Genomic DNA, 23,022 nt, shown 5'->3' with positions numbered 1-23,022 from the left:
CGGATTTGCCGGGACAGGCCCGGTTTTTCACCAGCAGTCCCGGCAGATTTCCTGAAATTTAGCTCATGTCCCGGTTTTTTGAGAGGGTTGACTGAAAACGGTGGGAGGTGTCTCTTTATGTTTTCCAAAGCGGGGTAGTTAGGAGTTGTTATAAGAAAGCAATTTCATTAACAAGAATGATAGTGGCTTTAAAAAATGCTATTTAGTTATGTTCTTAGTGCCTCTGCTGCATTTCTGAGCTAATGAGAGCTGTAATTCTGCTCGCTTGGTTGAAGTAAAATTGTAGTCCTTTTTTCTATTTTTATGAAACGTTCCGGTATTTCACATTAAAATGTTCACCCTATCCGTGGTATAACCTCTCGCAGCGGGTTAACCCCATCGCAGCCGGGGTTGTTACTTGTTAGGTCATACAGAAAGAAGCAAATAAGCCAATGAAGTTCAGCAAAATAAATAAATAAAGCAGTCAAATGCTACAAGTCGTGGCATGCCTTGTCTGCAGTGACGACCATAACTGACGAACTTTTTACGTGGTACAGCTAGAACCATAAGTCAGAGCTTATATATATATATATATATATATATATATATATATATATATATATATAATAAATCAGCGAGAGTGTGATTTTTTTGATGTTTGCTATTAACTTTGGCACCGATATACATAGATACACACACTAGCTCAATAGCGTATCAGATGTCCAACACATTATGAAGTGCTTTTAAATTCCAACAACGAGAACATTTTGAAAAGTTTCAATGACTCTTTGGTGGAAACAGTGGACTATACCATCCTTTTACAAAAACATAACTTTATATCTAAGCAACAAAACAAAATCAGTGCTGGATCACTATTGCGGCTTGATCTCGCTGCTGCCTTACACACCATCAACGATCCCATGCTTACCTCCAGGCTCTCAGAAGTTGGCAGGAGTCTCAAGAGTAGTAGTTCTCAAATAGATTAACTCTTTCTTGAAAGATCATAAGTAAATTATACCACTCCTACCTTCTTGAGGAGAACTTAGTATCCTCACTTGTGGGGTCCACTCCATTTTGTCACCGATTCTGAGACATATTTTATTCCATTGTCAGGGGGGCAGAACTTTTATACCAGACAGATGACTCAGGTGAACTTCAATCTCACTAACCCACCGGACCCCCAAGCTGTGATCAGTCATCTATGATGGAAGGCCTATCTATCACCCTTTGGTAAATGGCCTTTAATTTTATGAAATGTAACCCATCTAAAACTGAACTCTTTTTCTCTCCCCAAAGACCATTGGTGGTTGACTCTCTAATCTGGCCTCCTACAATGGGTCTTAGACCCGCCCCCTCAGCTTCTGTTTACCTGGTGGGCATGCACATTAACCCTACTTTAGCTTTAAAGAGAAAGTCTGCCAAAGTATCAAAAGTCTGGTTTTGGAAACTTAAAATTTTAAAGACTTTATTATAGTTCATTGACAGCCACGTTTGTATGATGGCAATCTATATGTGAATTCAATCTAGATTAAAGTATTGCAATGTAATATCTTGCCATCACTGAAGCTCTTACACACCACCTCCAAATGATGCAAAATGCTGCCACTACTATGCCAAAGCATTCACACAGTCCGCATATATTGAAACAAACTCATTGGTACCCAACAAAAGCAGACTTCAAAGCTATGGTAATAGTACACAGAGCCATACACACATTCCCTGACTTCTTTGCCAAGAAGTTCAATTGGAATACTCCTATTCACACACTTTGCTTAACTCAGCTATGTCTAGTTTCTGTCACATGAACCTGCACAGTCACCTTTAGGCATACAACCTTCTTGATTGCCACTTCTAAGATTTGGGACTCTGTTGCTCTCAGTCTATGAGCAGAAACAAATACGCTGCAATTTAACATACTTCTAAAAACATTTTCATTCTCACTTTCCAATTAGGCTCTGCAGTTTAACAAGTTACTCTGGTACAGTGCCATGATGCCACAACAACATAACACTCTATAAAGAGCCAATCGTAGATAATAATACAAAACATCAGAGGCAAGTGGTATTACAGCACTGCACATGGGTGCAGAGAAGGAAAAACAAGCATTTGCAATGCTATGGGTCTCGCATTTGCTCGAGGTAGAGCTATTAGCGTTGTAAACTCCTAACCGGACTTTTCTTGCCACATAAATTGAAAATGAAATGTAAAACTGTTTCACATAAGCGAGCCGAATCACAGCACCACGGATGCCAGGAGCATCAGCGATAAGGAAAGACACAAAAAGAAAAAGAAGTTTGCTTGCGCTCAAATTTATTGGCAAAAGCGCAATTAGCCATGTAACAGGGACGATGGCCAAGGCGTAACAAACCCTCCCTAAGGAGGGACAAACGTAAACCATTTACCAATGTCAAAGGATTTTTGAAGGGCAAGCCCACAAACGAGTCATAGTGATGGGCGTGAGGTGGGTGTTGTTAAAAGCCCAGATGCCTACCAACACGTCGGAAAAGCAGTGCTGGCACACTGCTATGCTCGACCTAAAAAGGACTGTGCAGTGCGGGGTTGGAAATGAGTGTAGAGTGGGGGTTCCGTTCAGAAGGAGAGTGTAGGAGGCTGGACTGGCTTGTAGTGAGTACCAAGGGGTACTTGCACCTTGCACCAGGCCCAGTTATCCCTTATTAGTGTATAGGGTGTCTAGCAGCTTAGGCTGATAGATAATGGTAGTTTAGCAGAGCAGCTTAGGCTGAACTAGGAGACGTGTGAAGCTACTACAGTACCACTTAGTGTCATATGCACAATATCATAAGAAAACACAATACACAGTTATACTAAAAATAAAGGTACTTTATTTTTATGACAATATGCCAAAGTATCTTAGAGTGTACCCTCAGTGAGAGGATAGGAAATATACACAAGATATATATACACAATAGCAAAAATATGCAGTAAAGTCTTAGAAAACAGTGCAAACAATGTAAAGTTACAATAGGATGCAATGGGAAAACATAGGGATAGGGGCAACACAAACCGTATACTCCAAAAGTGGAATGCGAACCACGAATGGACCCCAAACCTATGTGACCTTGTAGAGGGTCGCTGGGACTATTAGAAAATAGTGAGAGTTAGAAAAATAACCCTCCCCAAGACCCTGAAAAGTGAGTGCAAAGTGCACTAAAGTTCCCCTAAGGACAAAGAAGTCGTGTTAGAGGAATAATGCAGGAAAGACACAAACCAACAATGCAACAACTGTGGATTTCCAATCTAGGGTACCTGTGGAACAAGGGGACCAAGTCCAAAAGTCACAAGCAAGTCGGAGCTGGGCATATGCCCAGGAAATGCCAGCTGTGGATGCAAAGAAGCTTCTACTGGACAGAAGAAGCTGAGGTTTCTGCAGGAACAAAAAGGGCTAGAGACTTCCCCTTTGGTGGACGGATCCCTCTCGCCGTGGAGAGTCGTGCAGAAGTGTTTTCCCGCCGGAAGAACGCCAACAAGCCTTGCTAGCTGCAAATCATGCGGTTAGCGTTTTTGGACGCTGCTGTGGCCCTGGAGGGACCAGGAGGTCGCAAATTGGACCAGGAGAGAGAGGGGACGTCGAGCAAGACAAGGAGCCCTCTCAGCAGCAGGTAGCACCCGGAGAAGTGCCAGAAACAGGCACTACGAGGATGCGTGAAACGGTGCTCACCCGAAGTTACACAAAGGAGTCCCACGTCGCCGGAGACCAACTTAGAAAGTCGTGCAATGCAGGTTAGAGTGCCGTGGACCCAGGCTTGGCTGTGCACAAAGGATTTCCGCCGGAAGCGCACAGGGGCCGGAGTAGCTGCAAAAGTCGTGGTTCCCAGCAATGCAGCCCAGCGAGGTGAGGCAAGGACTTACCTCCACCAAACTTGGACTGAAGAGTCACTGGACTGTGGGGGTCACTTGGACAGAGTCGCTGGATTCGAGGGACCTCGCTCGTCGTGCTGAGAGGAGACCCAAGGGACCGGTAATGCAGCTTTTTGGTGCCTGCGGTTGCAGGGGGAAGATTCCGTCGACCCACGGGAGATTTCTTCGGAGCTTCTGGTGCAGAGAGGAGGCAGACTACCCCCACAGCATGCACAAGCAGGAAAACAGTCGAGAAGGCGGCAGGATCAGCGTTACAGAGTTGCAGTAGTCGTCTTTGCTACTATGTTGCAGGTTTGCAGGCTTCCAGCGCGGTCAGCAGTCGATTCCTTGGCAGAAGGTGAAGAGAGAGATGCAGAGGAACTCGGATGAGCTCTTGCATTCGTTATCTAAAGTTTCCCCAGAGACAGAGACCCTAAATAGCCAGAAAAGAGGGTTTGGCTACCTAGGAGAGAGGATAGGCTACTAACACCTGAAGGAGCCTATCAGAAGGAGTCTCTGACGTCACCTGGTGGCACTGGCCACTCAGAGCAGTCCAGTGTGCCAGCAGCACCTCTGTTTCCAAGATGGCAGAGGTCTGGAGCACACTGGAGGAGCTCTGGACACCTCCCAAGGGAGGTGCAGGTCAGGGGAGTGGTCACTCCCCTTTCCTTTGTCCAGTTTCGCGCCAGAGCAGGGCTAAGGGGTCCCCTGAACCGGTGTAGACTGGCTTATGCAGAATTGGGCACATCTGTGCCCAAGAAAGCATTTCCAGAGGCTGGGGGAGGCTACTCCTCCCCTGCCTTCACACCATTTTCCAAAGGGAGAGGGTGTAACACCCTCTCTCAGAGGAAGTCCTTTGTTCTGCCATCCTGGGCCAGGCCTGGCTGGACCCCAGGAGGGCAGATGCCTGTCTGAGGGGTTGGCAGCAGCAGCAGCTGCAGTGAAACCCCAGGAAGGGCAGTTTGGCAGTACCAGGGTCTGTGCTACAGACCACTGGGATCATGGGATTGTGCCAACTATGCCAGGATGGTATAGAGGGGGCAATTCCATGATCATAGACATGTTACATGGCCATATTCGGAGTTACCATTGTGAAGCTACATATAGGTAGTGACCTATATGTAGTGCACGCGTGTAATGGTGTCCCCGCACTCACAAAGTTCAGGGAATTGGCTCTGAACAATGTGGGGGCACCTTGGCTAGTGCCAGGGTGCCCTCACACTAAGTAACTTTGCACCTAACCTTTACCAGGTAAAGGTTAGACATATAGGTGACTTATAAGTTACTTAAGTGCAGTGTAAAATGGCTGTGAAATAACGTGGACGTTATTTCACTCAGGCTGCAGTGGCAGGCCTGTGTAAGAATTGTCAGAGCTCCCTATGGGTGGCAAAAGAAATGCTGCAGCCCATAGGGATCTCCTGGAACCCCAATACCCTGGGTACCTCAGTACCATATACTAGGGAATTATAAGGGTGTTCCAGTAAGCCAATGTAATTGGTAAAAATGGTCACTAGCCTGTTAGTGACAATTTGGAAAGAAATGAGAGAGCATAACCACTGAGGTTCTGATTAGCAGAGCCTCAGTGAGACAGTTAGTCACTACACAGGTAACACATTCAGGCACACTTATGAGCACTGGGGCCCTGGGTTACCAGGGTCCCAGTGACACATACAACTAAAACAACATATATACAGTGAAAAATGGGGGTAACATGCCAGGCAAGATGGTACTTTCCTACAGAGAGGGCTCGGATAGTATAGAGGATGTGAGGGACTAGGTGGTGCTCAAACTGAAGGACTGCAGTGTGTTTATGCCATGCTGGAACAGCAGTTGTTCATGGAATGGTGTGTGGGTTTAGTGTATTGCTATAGGTGAGCTCTAATGTGAAAGCTTTAATAAAATGCGATTGTGCTGAACAAGGTGTCGAGAAGATGTCAAGGTCATGAACGGTCACAAATGAGGCATCTTTCTACTTTGGCTAATCAAGTTTTTCAGTTTCTGGTAGCATTAGTGTATTCCATTGCTGCCTAATGTAGATCTGAAGGAGAAACATGATCAGCACATCTCTGAGATCATACCATGTGGTGCAGGTTGTATTGAAAGTAGTAGCAAGGAAAGGCACCTCATTGTTCATGCTGGAGGGGGCACCCTGGATTCATGCACGTACCTCCTGAACAAATGGAGGGAACAACCACATTTTAGTGGAAGAACTTAGGAGGTGTCTGGAAGTGTCTTGATAATGTGTTGCAACTGTGGATGACCCGGTACAAAGCCATTTTTCAGAAAGCAGTGACCCTTCCTGGACTTGTATATGTGTGAACAACCAGTCACTGCCTCTTCCTTGACGTTTTTAACCCATCCCCATCAAGGGCGGTTCCCTCATGGGGAACTGCCTTCTTGTGTCCTGTGACCGCTTGGTGGGCTTCCATCCTAGACTCAGAACATCTAATCTTTTGATTACATGCAGGCTTGTCAGAAGTTTTTCTGAGGCCTGGGACAAAAACTAAGCATGAGGCCAATGAAGGGCTAACTTGATGCTCCTTTCATTTCTGTCTGATACAATAAGCACCTGTTTCTACCTATTACAATAAATGTAGTTCATTGAAGAACAAAAAAAAAACACTGTATCTGGTGCAGTCCAGTGGTATGGTCATGTAAGCGGTTTCATTTTAAATGAATAGTACAGGTTTTCTTTCATTTACAAATTTATAAATGCATTTTGATGTTTGAGAGCATGGCCCTGGAAAGCGCGAGGACCAAGGCATACCTTCTCCTCTAACGACCCTTGTGGCAGTCCTGGATGCCTATGAAGCCATGGCTGCGAATGGACAAGAACATTTACACGTTAAGGGGGCATACATGCACTCCACCCTCACTCTTGCAAACTATATTTGAAAGGGGCAGATCTAGTTCAGTGCTACTGCCCCGCCAGAATAGCTGGAAATCCAGTGTGCGTCATGAGGCCTGGGGGGCAATGCATGATGTTAGAGGAGGTATTTGTTACCAACTTCTGAATATTTTTGTTTCATTTGTTATGCTTGTGATAGCATTTATTTTGGAAATATGTGTACTCAATTGTTTTTAATTAAAATTATAGATTACTTGAAAATATACGTACTTCATTGTTTTTTATTAAAATTACAAATTACTTGGGGTTTTTTACTACACATTGAATATTGTCACAATAGTCTAACCGCCTGAACTAGATTTCAGCACTTTATGGGTTAGTTGACTTCAACAGTTAGACCAGCAAACAGACCACATTTAGGGCCTGGTTTAGATTTTGGCGGACGGGTTACATCAATGGCATATTGGGAACTTGGTTTGCACCAGGATCATTAGAAGAGAGCAGATATCATGGGACACGAGATAGCACTGTGTGAGTTGGCAGATCTGTTCGAGACAGGTTGTGCATGCAGCAAGCTCAGACCTGGAGCTCTGAAGCATAAACTATATGAGCTAGAAAAAAAAAGATGAAATATAGTACAAATTCAAAGAAAAGGCGTGTTTGTGGCTTCACAACAACTTAACACTGAACCTGTAAGAAACAGTTTCCTGTCCACACAAATGGGGGAGGGACAAAGGGAACTAGAGAAGGTGACTACTTTCACCGGAAGGGACGTGAACATTGAGTGCATTCTACAAGTTTGTCGGTACGTCACACTTTGGCAGCTCTGAAAAGCAGTTTCTGGATCCCGCCATTAGGTGGTGCGGTGCGCACACGTTGAGAATGGGGCCGTCAAGCTGTAGGAGGACAGAGGCTCTCCGAGCAGATTTTGCGGTTTTGCATGGTTTGTTAAAGATGTACTAAATAGCAGCTGCAAAGTGCACTTTCTGTTCTGGGCACTCAGAAAGGCCCACTTTTTTACAGCAAGGGCCCTTGAAGTAGGTTCAAAATCCATTACTGAAACTCAGGCATCCTCCTAAGTGGCTAGCACATGACCTCGAAGGAGACGGGCGCAGCAGCATCCCTGCATGCGAAGCACCTGAACAGAATCGCGGCAGTAACGGCGGGCCTTGGAGAAAGGCACCTCAGGAACAACCGAAGGTAATGCCTTTCAGCCATCCCCTCGAGAACGCGGGGCCTTTCTTTCCCATTGCAGACCTCTGTATTGGGGAAATACAGTGTCATTTTAAGTATTTTTAGGACTTGGGCAAAACATTTTTTTTGAGGGGGCCTGTACAGAACAACCTTGAAATGTATTATCCATTTCCTGCTAATTTAACTCCGCATGATGACTATCAATACTAAATTATGCTAATCTTTAACAAAGCCACACAAAAACTGGGGAAATAGGTCTTGCCCAGGTCATGAAAAATCCTTAAGATGGCATAACCTAGACAAAATCAGAGGTAGGGAAAGGCAGAGAGTGAAAGAGGTTTACATAGAAAAATAGAATAAACATAAGTCAAATAGAGAAAAGGTTCACTTTCGCATGGGCCCCCTTCACAGACGCAGGTTAAAAAACAAAATATTGTGTAACTTTTTTTTTAGTCTTTCACTTTTAGGCAACTACACTTATAATATCACACAGCATAAACGAAATAGAATTATAAGTCAAGGAAAAGAGTAGAAAATGCACTAACGTACAATATGAGACATCTATTAGTTAATGCACTGCAGAGGTCTGTGTGTGTGACCAGACAGCCATAGAACTGAACCCTGGTTGATGCAATGGAGAGTACTGAGTTTTGTCCCAGCTTGTGACAGAAAGCATTGAGAACATATGTCCTCATTTAATCTTGCATTTCACACAGTATAAGATGGGCTACTGCAAAATGTGTTAAAAGGTCTAAGGTAAAAAACAAAACAAAAAAAAAACAGTACTTCCAAAATATAGATTTTAGTAACACTCAATTGCGTAGTGCTATTTTTTTGAACAACTGCCCATTAAAAGCTCACACTTCACAGCTCAGCTGATGACATCCTTGCAATACCACTCAAAAAGACTAAGGGGGTCATTCTGACCCCGGCGGTCTAAGACCGCCGGGGCCAGGGTCGGCGGGAGCACCGCCGATAGGCCGGCGGTACCCCGCAGGGCATTCTGACCGCGGCGGTTCGGCCGCGTTCAGAAGAGGCAAACCGGCGGTCTCCCGCCGGTTTACCGCTGCCCTTAGAATCCCCCATGGCGGCGCAGCTTGCTGCGCCGCCATGGGGGATTCTGACACCCCCTACCGCCATCCTGTTCCTGGCGGTTCGCCCGCCAGGAACAGGATGGCGGTAGGGGGTGCCGCGGGGCCCCTGGGGGCCCCTGACGAATGGCATGGGCACGTCAGGGGCCCCCGTAAGAGGGCCCCGCAAAGTATTTCAGTGTCTGCTAAGCAGACACTGAAATACGCGACGGGTGCAACTGCACCCGTCGCACCCCTGCAACTCCGCCGGCTCAATTCTGAGCCGGCGTCCTCGTTGCAGGGGCATTTCCTCTGGGCCGGCGGGCGCTCTTTTGGAGAGCGCCCGCCGGCCCAGAGGAAATGTCTAAATGGCCGCTGCGGTCTTTTGACCGCGGTGCGGTCATTTTGCGGCGGTACCTTGGCGGACGGCCTCTGCCGTCCGCCAGGGTCATAATCAGGCCCTAAATCTGTGGCATCAGGAAGCTCCAAGTGATTCTATCAATGAAAGCCAATACTGTCTTCCAGGCGGTATTTTTGAAGATTTACCAGTTATGCACATATACATTTCTTTCAGGCAAGCAGGCACACTGACAGGAAGGCTTATTTGTTGTTTAGCTGTCTGTCCCTCCCTTGGGATCACAGCACAGAAGACTCCTGAGTTTACTCTTCAGCTGAAGCATTCAGCTGTCAGAATGAACCTTACCGGGACGGTTGTCCATTCACAAAAAGTAGGGGAACCATTTTAATTAAATTTAAAAAAATATGGGCACATCATGCCCCTCCTACCTCACCCACTCTGACCTTTGGTGCCAGGCTACACACCCTGCCCCATCACTGCTCGAGCAGTAGGGTGTGCAGAGGAGCAAGCATGTGTATGGGTGCCCTTTGCATGCACCCAATGGGGCACATTCCAGCAGTTCACATAGGGTATAATTTTCAATGGAAATTGCTCTGGATGGAGTGAGGCTTACGCGTTTGTTGGCAGGTATTGGCGAGTAGGGAGACAAATGTTTAGGTTTTCAGGATGCTGGCATGGTAGTGAGCCACTGAGACTCAGGAAGATAACTTTTGCATCGCTTAATTCACGTGCCACACAATACCCATAGCCTGCCATCTCTAAACGCCAGCAGACAAAACGGTCAAACAAGTTGTATTTTCAACTTTGCTGCAGCTATTAAAACAAACATTAACAAAGCCAGCAGCTTTGGCTTTCATGTGGTGAAACATGAAAAAAATGCATGTACAAATGATGGGTTGGTAGAGCTTCTCATAACAATTTTAATGATGCGCATATTTGACTTGCAGTGTATAATATTTAGCAGATTATAAATTATTCTAATCTCATACTACTAATCATTAAGGCTTTTTTTTTAATAACAGGCATGGGAAAGGTGAACAGTGGAAAATAAAAAAACAGCGAGACAAAGTAAAATAGGATTTACAATTCCCAAATTGCGCTTGTCTTTTCAATAGCAGATCAATCAGCGAAAATCGAGAATTTGAAGGTTTCTGCAAGATTCACCATACTGAGCTATCCTAGGTGTCACAGCTATTACATAAGAAAACTTAAATAGCAATAGTCTAAAATACTGAGGCACATTTTTTATGATAATATTAATATTGAGCTTGTACAAATAAAGAAGCTCCTTTTTCTTTGCATTTTACAGTGCCCTGGAAAGAATGCCAGATAAAGAAAAAATAATTCAGAAAAATTATCTTGAATTGATTGAACACATTTTTAGGCACATTTTATTGCACGCTATATTTTGATGGAGGATGGAAAATTTTGGAGAGTCACTGGTATCACAAATACCATTACAGAACTTCCCGTGGGCCCTGTAAGAACCATATCCAGCAATTTATTAGCGACGTTGCCCGAGCCCTCTCTGATATCCTCTGATGAACATGCTTCACCACCATGGGTCTTCGCAGCCAAGCATGCATCAGCTCCCGCACCCTCACCATGAAGGTTCATGCCACAGAGTCTGTGCAGGGACGGTGAAAGTGACAGCCAGGCCCACAACAGGGCCCTTCACCTACGAGCAGGCATCACAGACTACTGGCGCCTCAACGACCTACATGACAGTGAGAAAATGCTGCATATACCGAAGAGAAGCAAGTCTGTTTCACTTTCAGGAATACATTCAGGTATCTACCATGCTCTAACTTGATCTGGGCAGGAAGGTGCAAATAACCAGACCATCTTTGAGGGCGAATGGCTGCTTTATTACGACAGGAATGCCGACTCAATTTTATTTATTTACAAATGTATTGTTCGAAAACCCCGGCCTTTAGCCTGTCTTCTGCCAGTAATCAGTCCCCCATCCTTCATCCAAACATTCATTCTTCTTCATTCCCTTCCGTCCTTCGCTGTCCTTTGAACTCCACTCAACCATCTCTCCCTGCATTCCTTTTGCCATGCGTAACCGACAAGTTCCCAACCCTTCCAGCCTGTCTTGAGCTCCACTCTTTTCTGCAACCTGTCCTAAGCGACAACTAACTAAAGTCTGCCTACTCACCACAGCAAAGCCAACGTGTTTAACTTAAATTCTAGGGAAGGAGGGGACAATGATTAACCACTATCTACCTACCGATACCACATGCACTAGAGAGGAACTAAACCCCAGTGACAGAAAACTGTCACCTTAATCCCGCGCCACGACCTAATTGACCAATGTCATCTCCAGACTGCCCGGTTCGCACCACCTGCCAGAAGAATCCCGTAGTGGACATTCTATGAATGCCACCACCGGGCTACCCATTTTCTGATATACGTAAAAGAGTTGTTGAAATAATTTATTAATTTCAACAGAAGCAAGAGTTCTATGATCAAGAAGCCCTTTTACATGTCTGATATTGGCCCAGAACTCTTTTGCAGTTGTCTTTCAAAATGAGATTTTCATTAGCTATTTACTGTAGATACTTATCAAAAGTGCGATATAAAACAGAAAAATATCGTTAATAACTGCATTAAGAGAGACATCTTTTATAATAGTCCAACACCAGGACGAAGCCAGCGTTTGCTGAGAACAATAAAGGAGTCCTTTTAAAATAAAAAGAATCTCAAAATGAAAAAAACGAGGGCAGGGGAGGTGGGATAATACAAAGCAACGTGGAACAGGTCCAGGCGGCATGGCGGGAAGAGACACAGACTTCCGCACAAACTTCAGAAAATGCAGGGCCTCAGGAGCTTTCGGGACCCACGACCCTAAAGCCCTTGCGCTCCAACACCACTCACGCCCACCACTGGCCAATGGAACGGCCCAGAGGGACGGGGCGGGAGAAGGCAGGCTAAGCCGCAAAATGGCGCAAGTCTGTAGCAGAGCTGCACCTTATAGGCGGGGTGCACGTGGCATTGCGTTAACTCGGAAAAGAAGAAAAGAAGTTTCCCCTCAATCTGTTTTACAACCGTCTAAGGTTTGAGTTTATTTAGTACCTGTTATATCGAGGCATAAGAGGGATAGAAAAACTGGGGAGGGGGGTTCTCAACGGCCGTGGCCAGTGTAATTAAGGGAGTTGCTTAAACACGTGAGCTAAAAACCTGTGCTTAGCATAGTGTGTGGCCCGACTAGTATTTTGCATCCAAATATATAATGCAACTGACATTACACCTAAGGCAAGCCAGACTATAGGCTTTGTCAATGGTTGTTGGTTGCATAAGAAAAATAAGTAACAATTACTCTGTTGTATATAATATTGCAAATATTTAAATTCTAAAATGATGAGACTGAAATAACTATAACGAGTCTCTTTATAGTTGCATCAAAGGCTGGTTCTGCTGCCGAGTTACCAGATAGTCATTCACTCTGAGGATGAGAGCACATATGGAAAGCCCAACAGGGGCCTGTCTGTGCACCTGGTCTTTAGGACTGCTGGTGCTGAGCACCGACAAGACCTGGTCCTCTCAAAGCCCTGCTGTCATGGATCCACTTCTCTGGAATTTATTTTCATTTTAATTGACTAAAATAGTCCATCACTTCACTGCTTAAAACAGTGTTACTGTGAAAGCTTTTTGCAAGTTGCAACATAGCTCTGCTGAACTCGTGCGTCCTGTTCCAGCCATTTCCCCTTTTCTATTAACTCTTTTCTGCCAGCAAACGTCCTAAGCAGCTTAAGGCGGCATCTTTCCTGGTGAAAACAAAAACGCTCCTATCAATACAAAGGGCATTTCTTTAGTCTCCAATTTGCAGGCGAAAGTGCGTTCCAATGCACCTATGAACAACCAGACAGGCCTCTCAATCTAAAGCGCCGTATACAGCCCTTCCACCCCCCCCCCCCCCCCGCGTTCCCGTTTCCCCTCCTATTGCCCTTCTGAGGTGCCTTATTGTCAACCCCAACTTTTATACAGTTGTGGTCTCGCATCTTTCCTTTGTGATGTGGGGTCTCCTATAAATAGAGTTAGAGGCAAACGTAGGGTAAGCCAAGATGTTCATTTTCTTATGGTGTTTTCACTAGCAGAGTATGGGCAGGAGGTACTGGAGTGCCGTGCGACAAGATGTTTTTCTAACACTAGGTAATTAATCCAGTATGAAGATGCAGGTTTTCAACAGTGTGACTACGTCAGCAGTATATTGCTTTTACTGCCCCCTGCCACAGTGTGGTAGTCCACAGCCCTCTGCGCCAAATAGGAATCTGCGATCTATCCTTATTTCCACCACCAAAGGGGTAGCGCCGGGTGTGCTTTCGCCTACTCCGAGTAATGCAATCCAGACTACACACGGCATCTACCTTCTTCATTTTACTATCCTCGGCCAAACAGGGTGGTATAGATCAGAATGGTTTCCACTATGCGCTCCAGTGGTGTAATCTAATCTTCCTCTCCTCCCAAGGGGCCTTCTTAAGGCAACCCACCCACTGTTCTCTGCTAGAGAGCAGCCAGCGCCATTTTAGTTGCCCCGAGAACAAAAGGTAAGCTGAGGTTGTGGCTCCTTCTATTGTAGGAAGACAATGGCTAACATAGACTTCTTAAATTACACTCCCAGGACTGCAAACATGGTGTCCTGTTGACCATGCACCGACCCTATTCCTTACCCAGGTGAGTAGGGAGGCACCAATACCCTGTCTACTCACGAGGGAGTAGTGGAAGTCACACTACTCCTCCGACCGTGCCTCCAGTCCTGACCTGTATACTGCTATCTCATGTGCACACAGAACATGGCATCTAGTTTCAGTAGTTAAATGGCCAATGGGACATCACACAAAGGGGAAATAATCCCCATCTTTGCCAGATTGTCCTTCATAAAAATCTATCTATGTGTGCCAGAGCTCTGTGTGCCTGCACACGTATGAAAACAGCAAGCGGCGCTCCTGGTCAGGGTTAACAACTTGTAGTAATGCTTCATGTGGATCCACCTACTAACATAGTAAGGGTGCTGCGGGTCCAGCCTAGGACACATTGGCAGAGCTGTGGGTGCGCTCCAGTACTGAAATAGCCAAGGGCACTGCGGGTTAGAGCTGTGTACAGGCACAGCTTGCAGGCCAGACTTGGATCTAGACCTTCTTACCTACCTCACACATTTAATCTATTTATTTATGCTTCTTTTCCTAGTGCTTGCTTAAGACCTCACGTTACTTTGCAGTGCGAGCAGACAACCAGACTTTGTTGCCTATCACTTTTTGGCAAACTCTGTCATGTAGACAGTCTCGGTGAGGGACATCCAGTTTATTTATCAACGACTCAAAGGGTGGTAAGTCGTTCTATACATCACCCCCTCAACACAAGTTCACCCCAAATCAGAGGATGGTCCCTACCCAGAACACTCTCGTTGGAAGCGGGCAGCAGGTGGATCTCCTTCTCAATGTTGAATTATTTACTCTGCACATAATCTCATGTGGATATGAATTTACCGCTTGCTCTGCGCGCACTCTTGCTATCTCTCTGCATCTGCGATCAGCCATTACTTTACACTTCCAGCACTGAGCAGATCAGCTGCCCTTGCTGAAGCAGTGGTTTTTCTACAGTTTTCCATCCTCAGATTGAATTCTATTTCAAAACGCCTCCACAAAATTCCTAAAAAAACACTGCATGAAAAAGCGACCCCCAACTTAAAACTTTCAGTTGTTGATGATCTTTTTTCTCTGAAACCGCACCCTCTTTTCCATCCTGTATGTCTCCTTTACTTAAGCGCAGTTTACTCTAAGTCACATGCATGTTTGCTTTAATGCCTATTATTGTAAATTACTCACACCTTATTTTAAGGTCACATCTCCCTCTTTAAAAGTCAGACCCCAGCAGCCTAAAAATAATCTACTCTTGCTCGCCTATTACTCCCACGAACTCACATACACTGTCACGCCTCACCACGCAAACTACATAAAGAAACTGGAGTAAATTGCTAGACTGCTTCATTGAAAGCACAGAAATAATAACACTACGCAACAATAACTAATGGATTACCCACCAACCTTGTGTTTCCAGAGCAACGTGTCGTAAAGCGGTACAGCGCCTCGTCAAAGTTAGTAAGCACGATATAAATGCAAATACACTACAGGTGGATGCACAAAGGATAATGTAGGCGTCGATGGGACAGAGGGGCTGGATGTTGCCGGGGAGAGTGGGGTTAGGGCGTGGGAGGGAGGGGTGGGGGTGTGGCGGCAGACTCTCACCTTTCCTCCTCGTTAATCTTCTGCTCAGTGGGTCTCTCCTCACTGTCGCCCATTTTATGCTTCGGCGCCTCGACTGCACTTTCTTGGCTCTAGCTTGCGGGGGCTGTTGCAATGGCGGGGCGGTGCCTGGCAGTCTCAGCAGTCGTGGCGCTCACTGGAGTCCTCTCGTTAAAGTAAAAAGAGAAGTGCTCTGGCCCAACAACGGATGCTGCGGTGTGGCTTCGCACGAGGTTCCCTTTCCTCTTCGCCTCTGCACCTGCCTGCGTTGTCTTTTGTTGCTGAGCTGCAGACGTGAAAATAAAACAACCACCGCCCAAGCAGCCTACATCATGCTGTTTCTGTCCCCATCGGTTCCCTTTTCGATGTACGTGAAAACTGTCACAAACTCTCTTTTCATGACAAATTAACGGGACAGTATCAAAAAGATTATTACAAAACACCATCTTTCAGCAGTTCTCTGATTGATTTCAGAGTGTTTCCTTCTCGCCATCCTAAGGCCTCGCCCGTTGCAAATAAAACAAGCATTGGCAAAGTCCATAGGTCTCGCATTTCAATGCCGTGGCACTGGAGGAGGGCTACACCATGGAAAAGGCATAACGTATGTAGCCTTTCACAAATAAAACCAAGCGATTTTTAAAAGGCAAGCACACGAACCAACGAAACTGATGGGCGTGCAGTGGGTGTGGTTAAAAGCCCCCAGCGAGATTGCAGCAGGGTAGAGCGCTCGCACACTCAACCCTAAAAATGACAACAGTAGACCAGTGGATGAAGAGTTCTGGCAGAGAGCCCTCACACGGATTTTACATTTTTTTTAAGTAAAATTAAAAGGTCTTGGCCAAACCCAAAACTAAAGGGAAGCAATAAAATATACACAAAAGCCCACTAAAGAGCAAGCAGTGCCAAAGTAGTAAATCACTGCTGCTCAGTCCTGTAAAAAAAGGCCAATAAATAAACATCTAAATACAAATGTAAAGGGATGAGGTAATAACTGAATACTGGTTTGGAGGTTAGGGAGAGAAGTCTATACCAGTGAGGAGGGGAGATACACAGAGAGAAGCGGGGAGCACAGGGGAGGGCTGGTTAAAAAAAGCCTGACTGAGACAGGTGGGAAAATCTACAGATGAGCTGAAGGGAGGAGTGGAACAAGGCAAAGCGTGGGGAAGTTAAGGGTTTTGGGGAAAAAATAAATAAAAATCAATCCATGGGGATGGGGGGGTAAGGGGAAGAGATAAACCTGTAAAAAAATAAAAGTTACAAAACAGGGGGACACAAAACATGAGTGAATTATTGCTCATGGAGGTAGAATGCTCATCCAAACTCTGTAGACACTGCAGTACATTCTTCCTGTTCTTCAGACATGATCAGCAGAAAACCCCATTCAAATACTTGTTGAAGGTTATTTGTTGAAACCACGAGTGCTTAAGCACCCATGGCTCAACAACGAGTTTGGAACAACAAACTCGTTGGTATCACTAATGCCTTTACCACGAATGCCTTTGCAACGATTTTTCGTTGTAAAGGCATTCCTGGTAAAGGCATTAGTGATCAGCATGCATGGTTCCAGCATGAGTTCCCCCTAGCCCCCCACCCCTAAAAATTACTGTGGTTCACACATGCGTGGTTAAGGCCCGAAAACCAGGACGTCGTGGAAAACGAAACCGTTGTTTTACTTTCGTTTTCCACGACTTCGTGGTTTGGGAGTCGTTGTTCCGGGTGTTTCCCCTTGTTGAACCCATCTTGGTGAAATAGTGAGTCACATGCAAAAAAAAAAATCACTGCAAAGCCACTACTAAGCACACTTCACTCGTGAGCATGCTTAGATGTACATTTCATACACTTACTTGCTTGTGCAACATACAATTACCCTAAAATTAGGCTCGTTCAAAATCTTCCTGGTCGGAGCAAGGAAGCACTCTCCTGTTGTCATACACTGAAGACAAAAACAAAACAAAAACAAGGAGGTAGGAACAGGAGAAAGGGTGAAATAACCTGTTAGCATAGAGAAAGTGATGTTGTGGCACAGATAATGCAAATGCTAATCTCCATTGAGCCAGCAAGTCTGAGGTACCGATAATAAAGGAAAACCCTTCTGAATACGTCAAGATATTTGTATCTGTAATTGGATCCCTGCAATTATCCAATAATTATTTATCCAAGAACTACCATCAGTGGTTGAGTCTGCCATAGTGGTATTTACCTACCACAGTGTGGAAAATCGTCTATGATGAAGCATGTCACAAGAAGTTGTGGGTAAGGCGATTTCTCCAAAATCTTTTTTGACTCAGGTGGAGCATTCCTCATACTAGTGACCTGGCCATTCTTGTTTGTTTATGTTAATATGTGGAGAACACGGCCTGGTCTGTCTCCCTTGTCTCTCCATTTGTGTATAAATACGATTCTCACTTGTACCAGGTTAACAGTTTTCTATTCAATAGCATAACAAGGCAGAGTTACATGGAAAGCGTAAAGCATTGTACAACAGCAGAAGTACCCAGGAAATAATAATTGGGTGGTAACAGTGTTATTCCTCCTGTCATAAGGAGTCACTACACTAAGGCCTTGAGGTAAGCCCAACAGCATGCTTTCATATTCTGATGAACAATTAAAATCCTGAGCAAGAGGTGGGCAACTGAATCCTGAAAAACTGTGGGACTGGAATGGGGCACCGTTCTGTCTTGTTCCAGAGTAGGATTTCAGATGAAGTAAGACAATGCAAAGCACATCAAATTAAATATTGTACTAGATGTAAAATATATCATGGCTGTTTTTTGCCTTCTTGTCTGCTTCCACATCCCCAGACGTTGCCTTCCCCACAGAAACATGGCTTAACCCCTCCTCCGCTCCTGACATCGCCATCCCAGACGGCTACAAGATCATCTGTAAAGACCGCACAAACTGCCCCGGGGAGGCATTGACATCATCCACAAAGAGTCCCTAGGCCTCTCCACCAGCACCGAAGACTCCACAACCAACATGGGACTCCTCCACTTCCATATTTGAACCAACCCTAACACCACCCTGCGGGGCACCCTCATCTACAGGCAGCCGGACCTCTGCCCCCTATTCTGCGACACCGTCGCTGACCTAGCCACCACCCACGCTCTTACATCCAAGGACTACATCCTAGTGGGGGACCTCAACTTCCACCGGGAAAACCCAAATGACAACAACTCCAGCACTCTGATTGAAAACCTTGCCAACCTCGGACTCAAGCAACTCGTCACCGCACCCACTCACTCTGCCAGTCACACGCTGAACCCCATTTTCTCCACCAGCAACCACATCTCCATCAGCCACACCACTGAACTCCAAGGGACCGACCATCGCTGCATTCACTTCACCTTCAAAAAACCCATTGGTCGACCACCACACTCCCCAACTTCCCCGCAGAAATTGGAAAAAGGTCACTGAAGCCCAGCTCACCGCAGGCCTCAACGCAATACCTCCCCAAGCTGCCGCCAACACTGCTGCACACAACCTCCATGAATCGATCAACTGCATCAACACCCTTGCCCCCCATCAAGGCACAGAGGCACAGCCAAGAAAGCAAACTGGTTCACCCCCGCACTCAAAGAATCAAAGCAGGTCTGCAGACATCTAGAGAGGAAATGGCACACCGACAAGACCCCCGCGAATCCCGAAACTTTCAAAAACACCATCAAACGTCACCACCAGCTCATTAGGACCACCAAAAAACTCACCCTGCAACAATGCATCAATAAAAACAGCCACAACAGCAAGGAACTTTTCACAGTCAAAGGGTTCACCAACCCCAACTCCACCAACATCCCCCCGTCGCAAAAACTCTGCGAAAACCTCACCAACTACTTCTATCGCAAGATCACAGACATTTACGACAGCTTCACCACCCAGGGTCCCCCCACGACTCTCGCCACCAGCCCGTTGACCGAAGTATCACCAAGGCCCCCGCCCTCCTCCGCTGGAACAACATCACCGACAATGAGACCCACAACATCATGGCAACCATCCACTCAGGAGCATCCACCGACCCCTGCCCTCACCACATCTTCAACAAAGCCAGCAAAATCATTGCACCCAAACTCCGGCATACCATCAACCGCTCCTTCGAAACTGCCACCTTTCCAGAGAGTTTGAAACACACAAAATCAAGCCTGCACTGAAGAAACCCACCACCGACCTGACAGACCTCAAGAACTACTGACCCATCTACCTGCTCCCCTTTCTGGCCAAAGTCATCGAGAAGGCAGTCAACAAACTACAACTCTCCACCTTCCTGGAAGCCAACAACATCCTGTACCTCTCTGAGTCAGGATTCATAAGCAACCATAGCACCGAGACCGCCCTCCTCGCTGCCACAGACGACATCCGCATCCTCCGCGACAGAGAGGAGACCGTCGCCCTCATCCTCTTTGACCTTTCTGCCACCTTCAACAGTCTCACATGACACGCTACACACCCGTCTCCATGACGCCGGCATCCGATACTCAGCACTGCAATAGCTCTCCTTGTTCCTCACCGGCAGAAAACAGAAGGTCCGACTCCCCCCTTTATCTTGGAAGCCACCAAGATCAGTTGTGGCGTCCCCTAAGGATCCTCGCGGAGTTCCACCCTTTTCAACCTCCACATGACCCCAATGGCCACCATCATCAGAAGCCATGCACTCAACATCGTCTCCTACGCCGACTGCATCCAACTGATAGTCTCCCTCACCAACAACCCAACCATCGCCAAGAACAATTTCCACAAAGGAATGAAAGCAGTCGCCGCCTTGATGAAAGATAGTTGCCTCAAATTGAACTCGGATAAAACAGAAATCCTCATCCTCTGCTCTACACCCTCTGCCTGGAACGAGTCCTGGTGGCCCACTGCCCTCTGAAACACCCCCACCCCCCTGACCACGCCCACCAGCTCTGCGTCATCTTAGATGCATTGCTCTCAATGGAAAAACTGGTGAGCGCTGTCTCTTCTGGTTGCTTTCACACCATGCGCATGCCTCAAAAAATCTACAAGTGGATCCCCACCAAAGCCAGAAAAACAGTCACCCAGGCCCTCGTCAGCAGCCGCCTCGACTACAGCAATGCACTCTAAGCTGGAACGACTGCCAAGACCCGGAAAAGACTACAACACATCCAGAATGCCTCCGCCGTCTCATCAAGAATGCCCCACGACACAGCCACACTTCCACCCCTACACTGGCTGCCTATCGACAAGAGAATCACCTTCAAGCTCCTGACCCACGCCTACAAGGCCCTACACGATGCCAGACCAGCCTACCTCAACCACAGACTCTCCTTCTACACTCCCGCCAAACAACTCCGCTCCACCGACCATGCCCTTGCCAACGTCCCCCGCATTTGGAAAACCACAGCCGGAGGAAGATCCTTCTCCCACATAGCCGCCAAGACCCGGAACACCCTCCCCGTCCACCTTAGGCAGTCCCCCACCCTGTCACAGTTCAGGAAGGACCTCAAGAACTGGCTCTTCGACTGATCCTCAGCACCCCCCTCCACCTCACCAAGCACCTTGAGACCCTCACGGATTAGTAGCCGTGCTCTACAAATCCCTGATTGATTGACTGATTGATTGAGAGGGGAAGAACTGGGTAGGAAACCCTAGGTTGCACCTGCAAGATCCATCCAATGGGCGATTCGGCATTGGCAAGAGTAGACAGGACAACAGTACTCAATGGCCAGATGTAAAGCGGTGTGCAGTGTGGGTGTGTTTGTGCCGGAAAGAGGGTAGGGCCCATTAGCCATCAGGGAGTGGCAGCTGGTGACATTTGAAAGTGGAGGGACGTAAAGGTTGGGTATGACTTATGTAGCTAGTGAAATGAGCACGCTTAATGGACAAACATGGGATCTCAGGGGGAGCAAGGTTTATAAAGCAATGGGAATGTATAGTCTTGAAGTTTTAAACACATTAAAACTGCTCCATATCTTACTGCATTCATATGTTTAAGAGTAACTGAAATGTGCATATTGTACATTGTGATTCCCCCAACTGACATACACCTAAAACCTGCCAGTAGTAGTGGTGGTCAATGGTTGTGAGCTGTTTAAGATAAATGAGTAACAACAATGCTTTGTTGTAAATAATTAACATTGGAAATGTTTCAATTCTGAAATTGTGAGACCATGAATTAAATATTATTGAGGCCTGTGGAAGGAGTATTGTCCTTCAGTTAAGTGCACTATGTATGACCTTTTTCCTCTGCACATCTCGTCCATCTGTATATCTTCAACCTCATCTCTTTCCTCTGCAGCATCCTCTTTTCATTCTCCCCGACTTCACCACCCCCAAAAATACACTCTTCACTCACTCACATTGAAGCACTTTAATTTCTTTTAATTTTGCCTAGTAAATATTTTGACATCTGTGTACCCCATTCACACACATTTACACAGAATTTCAATTGAAACTGGAACACATGGCTATTGTTCTGTGTGCTCTGCAGGCAAGCCAGCTCATTGACAGGCACTTTGCTATGGCTTCAGCATCAGCACCAGAGCTTTCAATCAAAGCCCCTCAAACCTTTAACACGACTCAAAGTATGCACTATACAAGAGTAATAAGATGCATAAAAAAATTCAGAAACACGACATGATGAAATACCTAACACTCTTGGGAAATGCAAGATTAAGTAAAACATGTGAAATAAAAAAGGAAGTAAATCACTGACGTGCATTACCTTAACTTTTTTTACATTCATTGTTCATAAATTAATCCATGGTTTTAGCATTAATGTTAAGGGCATGAAGACAGGGCCTGTGTCAATGGCATGCAGCATGTAACTATCTTTACTTGAAGCACATATTTCTCCTTTGCGCAGTGGGAGCTTGCAGGTATAAAATATTGTCGGGTGCAATGGCGCCAAACTCACTATATTTCAGGGTCTCCTGGTTCAGCACTTCTCTCCTATGTCCACAAGCAGGTGTGGAAGGACTTCCTACCTGCTCAGTGGAATGGGATTCCAACCAATCCTGGAGCTGCTCTCATGCTGTTTTCAGCACGACTGCAGCTCCAGAACTGGTGGGAGCAAGCTAACTGTGTTCATTTGGAGGCTGGAAGCCTGTGCCAGCAATCCCCTAGCAGTTAGACAGCCCTGGGATTGCTGGGTGTACAGTGAGCATGTCAGGCTGGCTGTAGCTAGACAGTCCACCAAACAGACATGCGCACTGTAAGGGGCAGCAGTGTTCCTGAAATTGCAAGATTCAGCCTTGCCCCATTCCCTCATACTGTACATAGCGTGAGGGCAAACCAAAATGGCATTATTGTGCCATTTTATTTATGTTTACCTGCTGCGCTAGCATCAGACGGAGTGATGCTGTTCGGCTATTAAGGAGGAACCGCCCTTGCCTTTGCACTATACTCAGATATTTGGATCAACTTTGCAAGGGAACAAAAACTCTTCCTGTCTTTTGAATCAAGGGTTAAAAATACAGCAGCTCAATTTCTAAAGGGGTCAGTGAACCGAAGGGCCTTGTG

The 23,022-nt window shown here is 46.1% G+C and overlaps 1 protein-coding gene across 2 annotated transcripts in view; it reads right to left on the bottom strand.

Annotated features, from left to right (window-relative positions):
- LSP1 (lymphocyte specific protein 1) overlaps positions 1-16,074 on the bottom strand; it is a 242,879-nt gene extending 226,805 nt beyond the window's left edge. Inside the window, exon 1 of one of the 2 annotated variants that reach the window (XM_069223171.1) lies at positions 15,556-16,074. In XM_069223171.1, the coding sequence (XP_069079272.1) occupies positions 15,556-15,608 (53 nt within the window). In that variant the 5' untranslated portion in view covers positions 15,609-16,074. The remainder of the gene's footprint in view (positions 1-15,555) is intronic. The other variant, XM_069223173.1, reaches the window with a different exon arrangement.
- Between the last annotated feature and the right edge of the window lie 6,948 nt (positions 16,075-23,022).

The sequence above is a fragment of the Pleurodeles waltl genome, chromosome 3_1, assembly GCF_031143425.1.
Source record: "Pleurodeles waltl isolate 20211129_DDA chromosome 3_1, aPleWal1.hap1.20221129, whole genome shotgun sequence".
NCBI classification, from domain to species: Eukaryota; Metazoa; Chordata; class Amphibia; order Caudata; family Salamandridae; genus Pleurodeles; species Pleurodeles waltl.
This window is presented reverse-complemented; position numbering and strand designations above follow the sequence as displayed.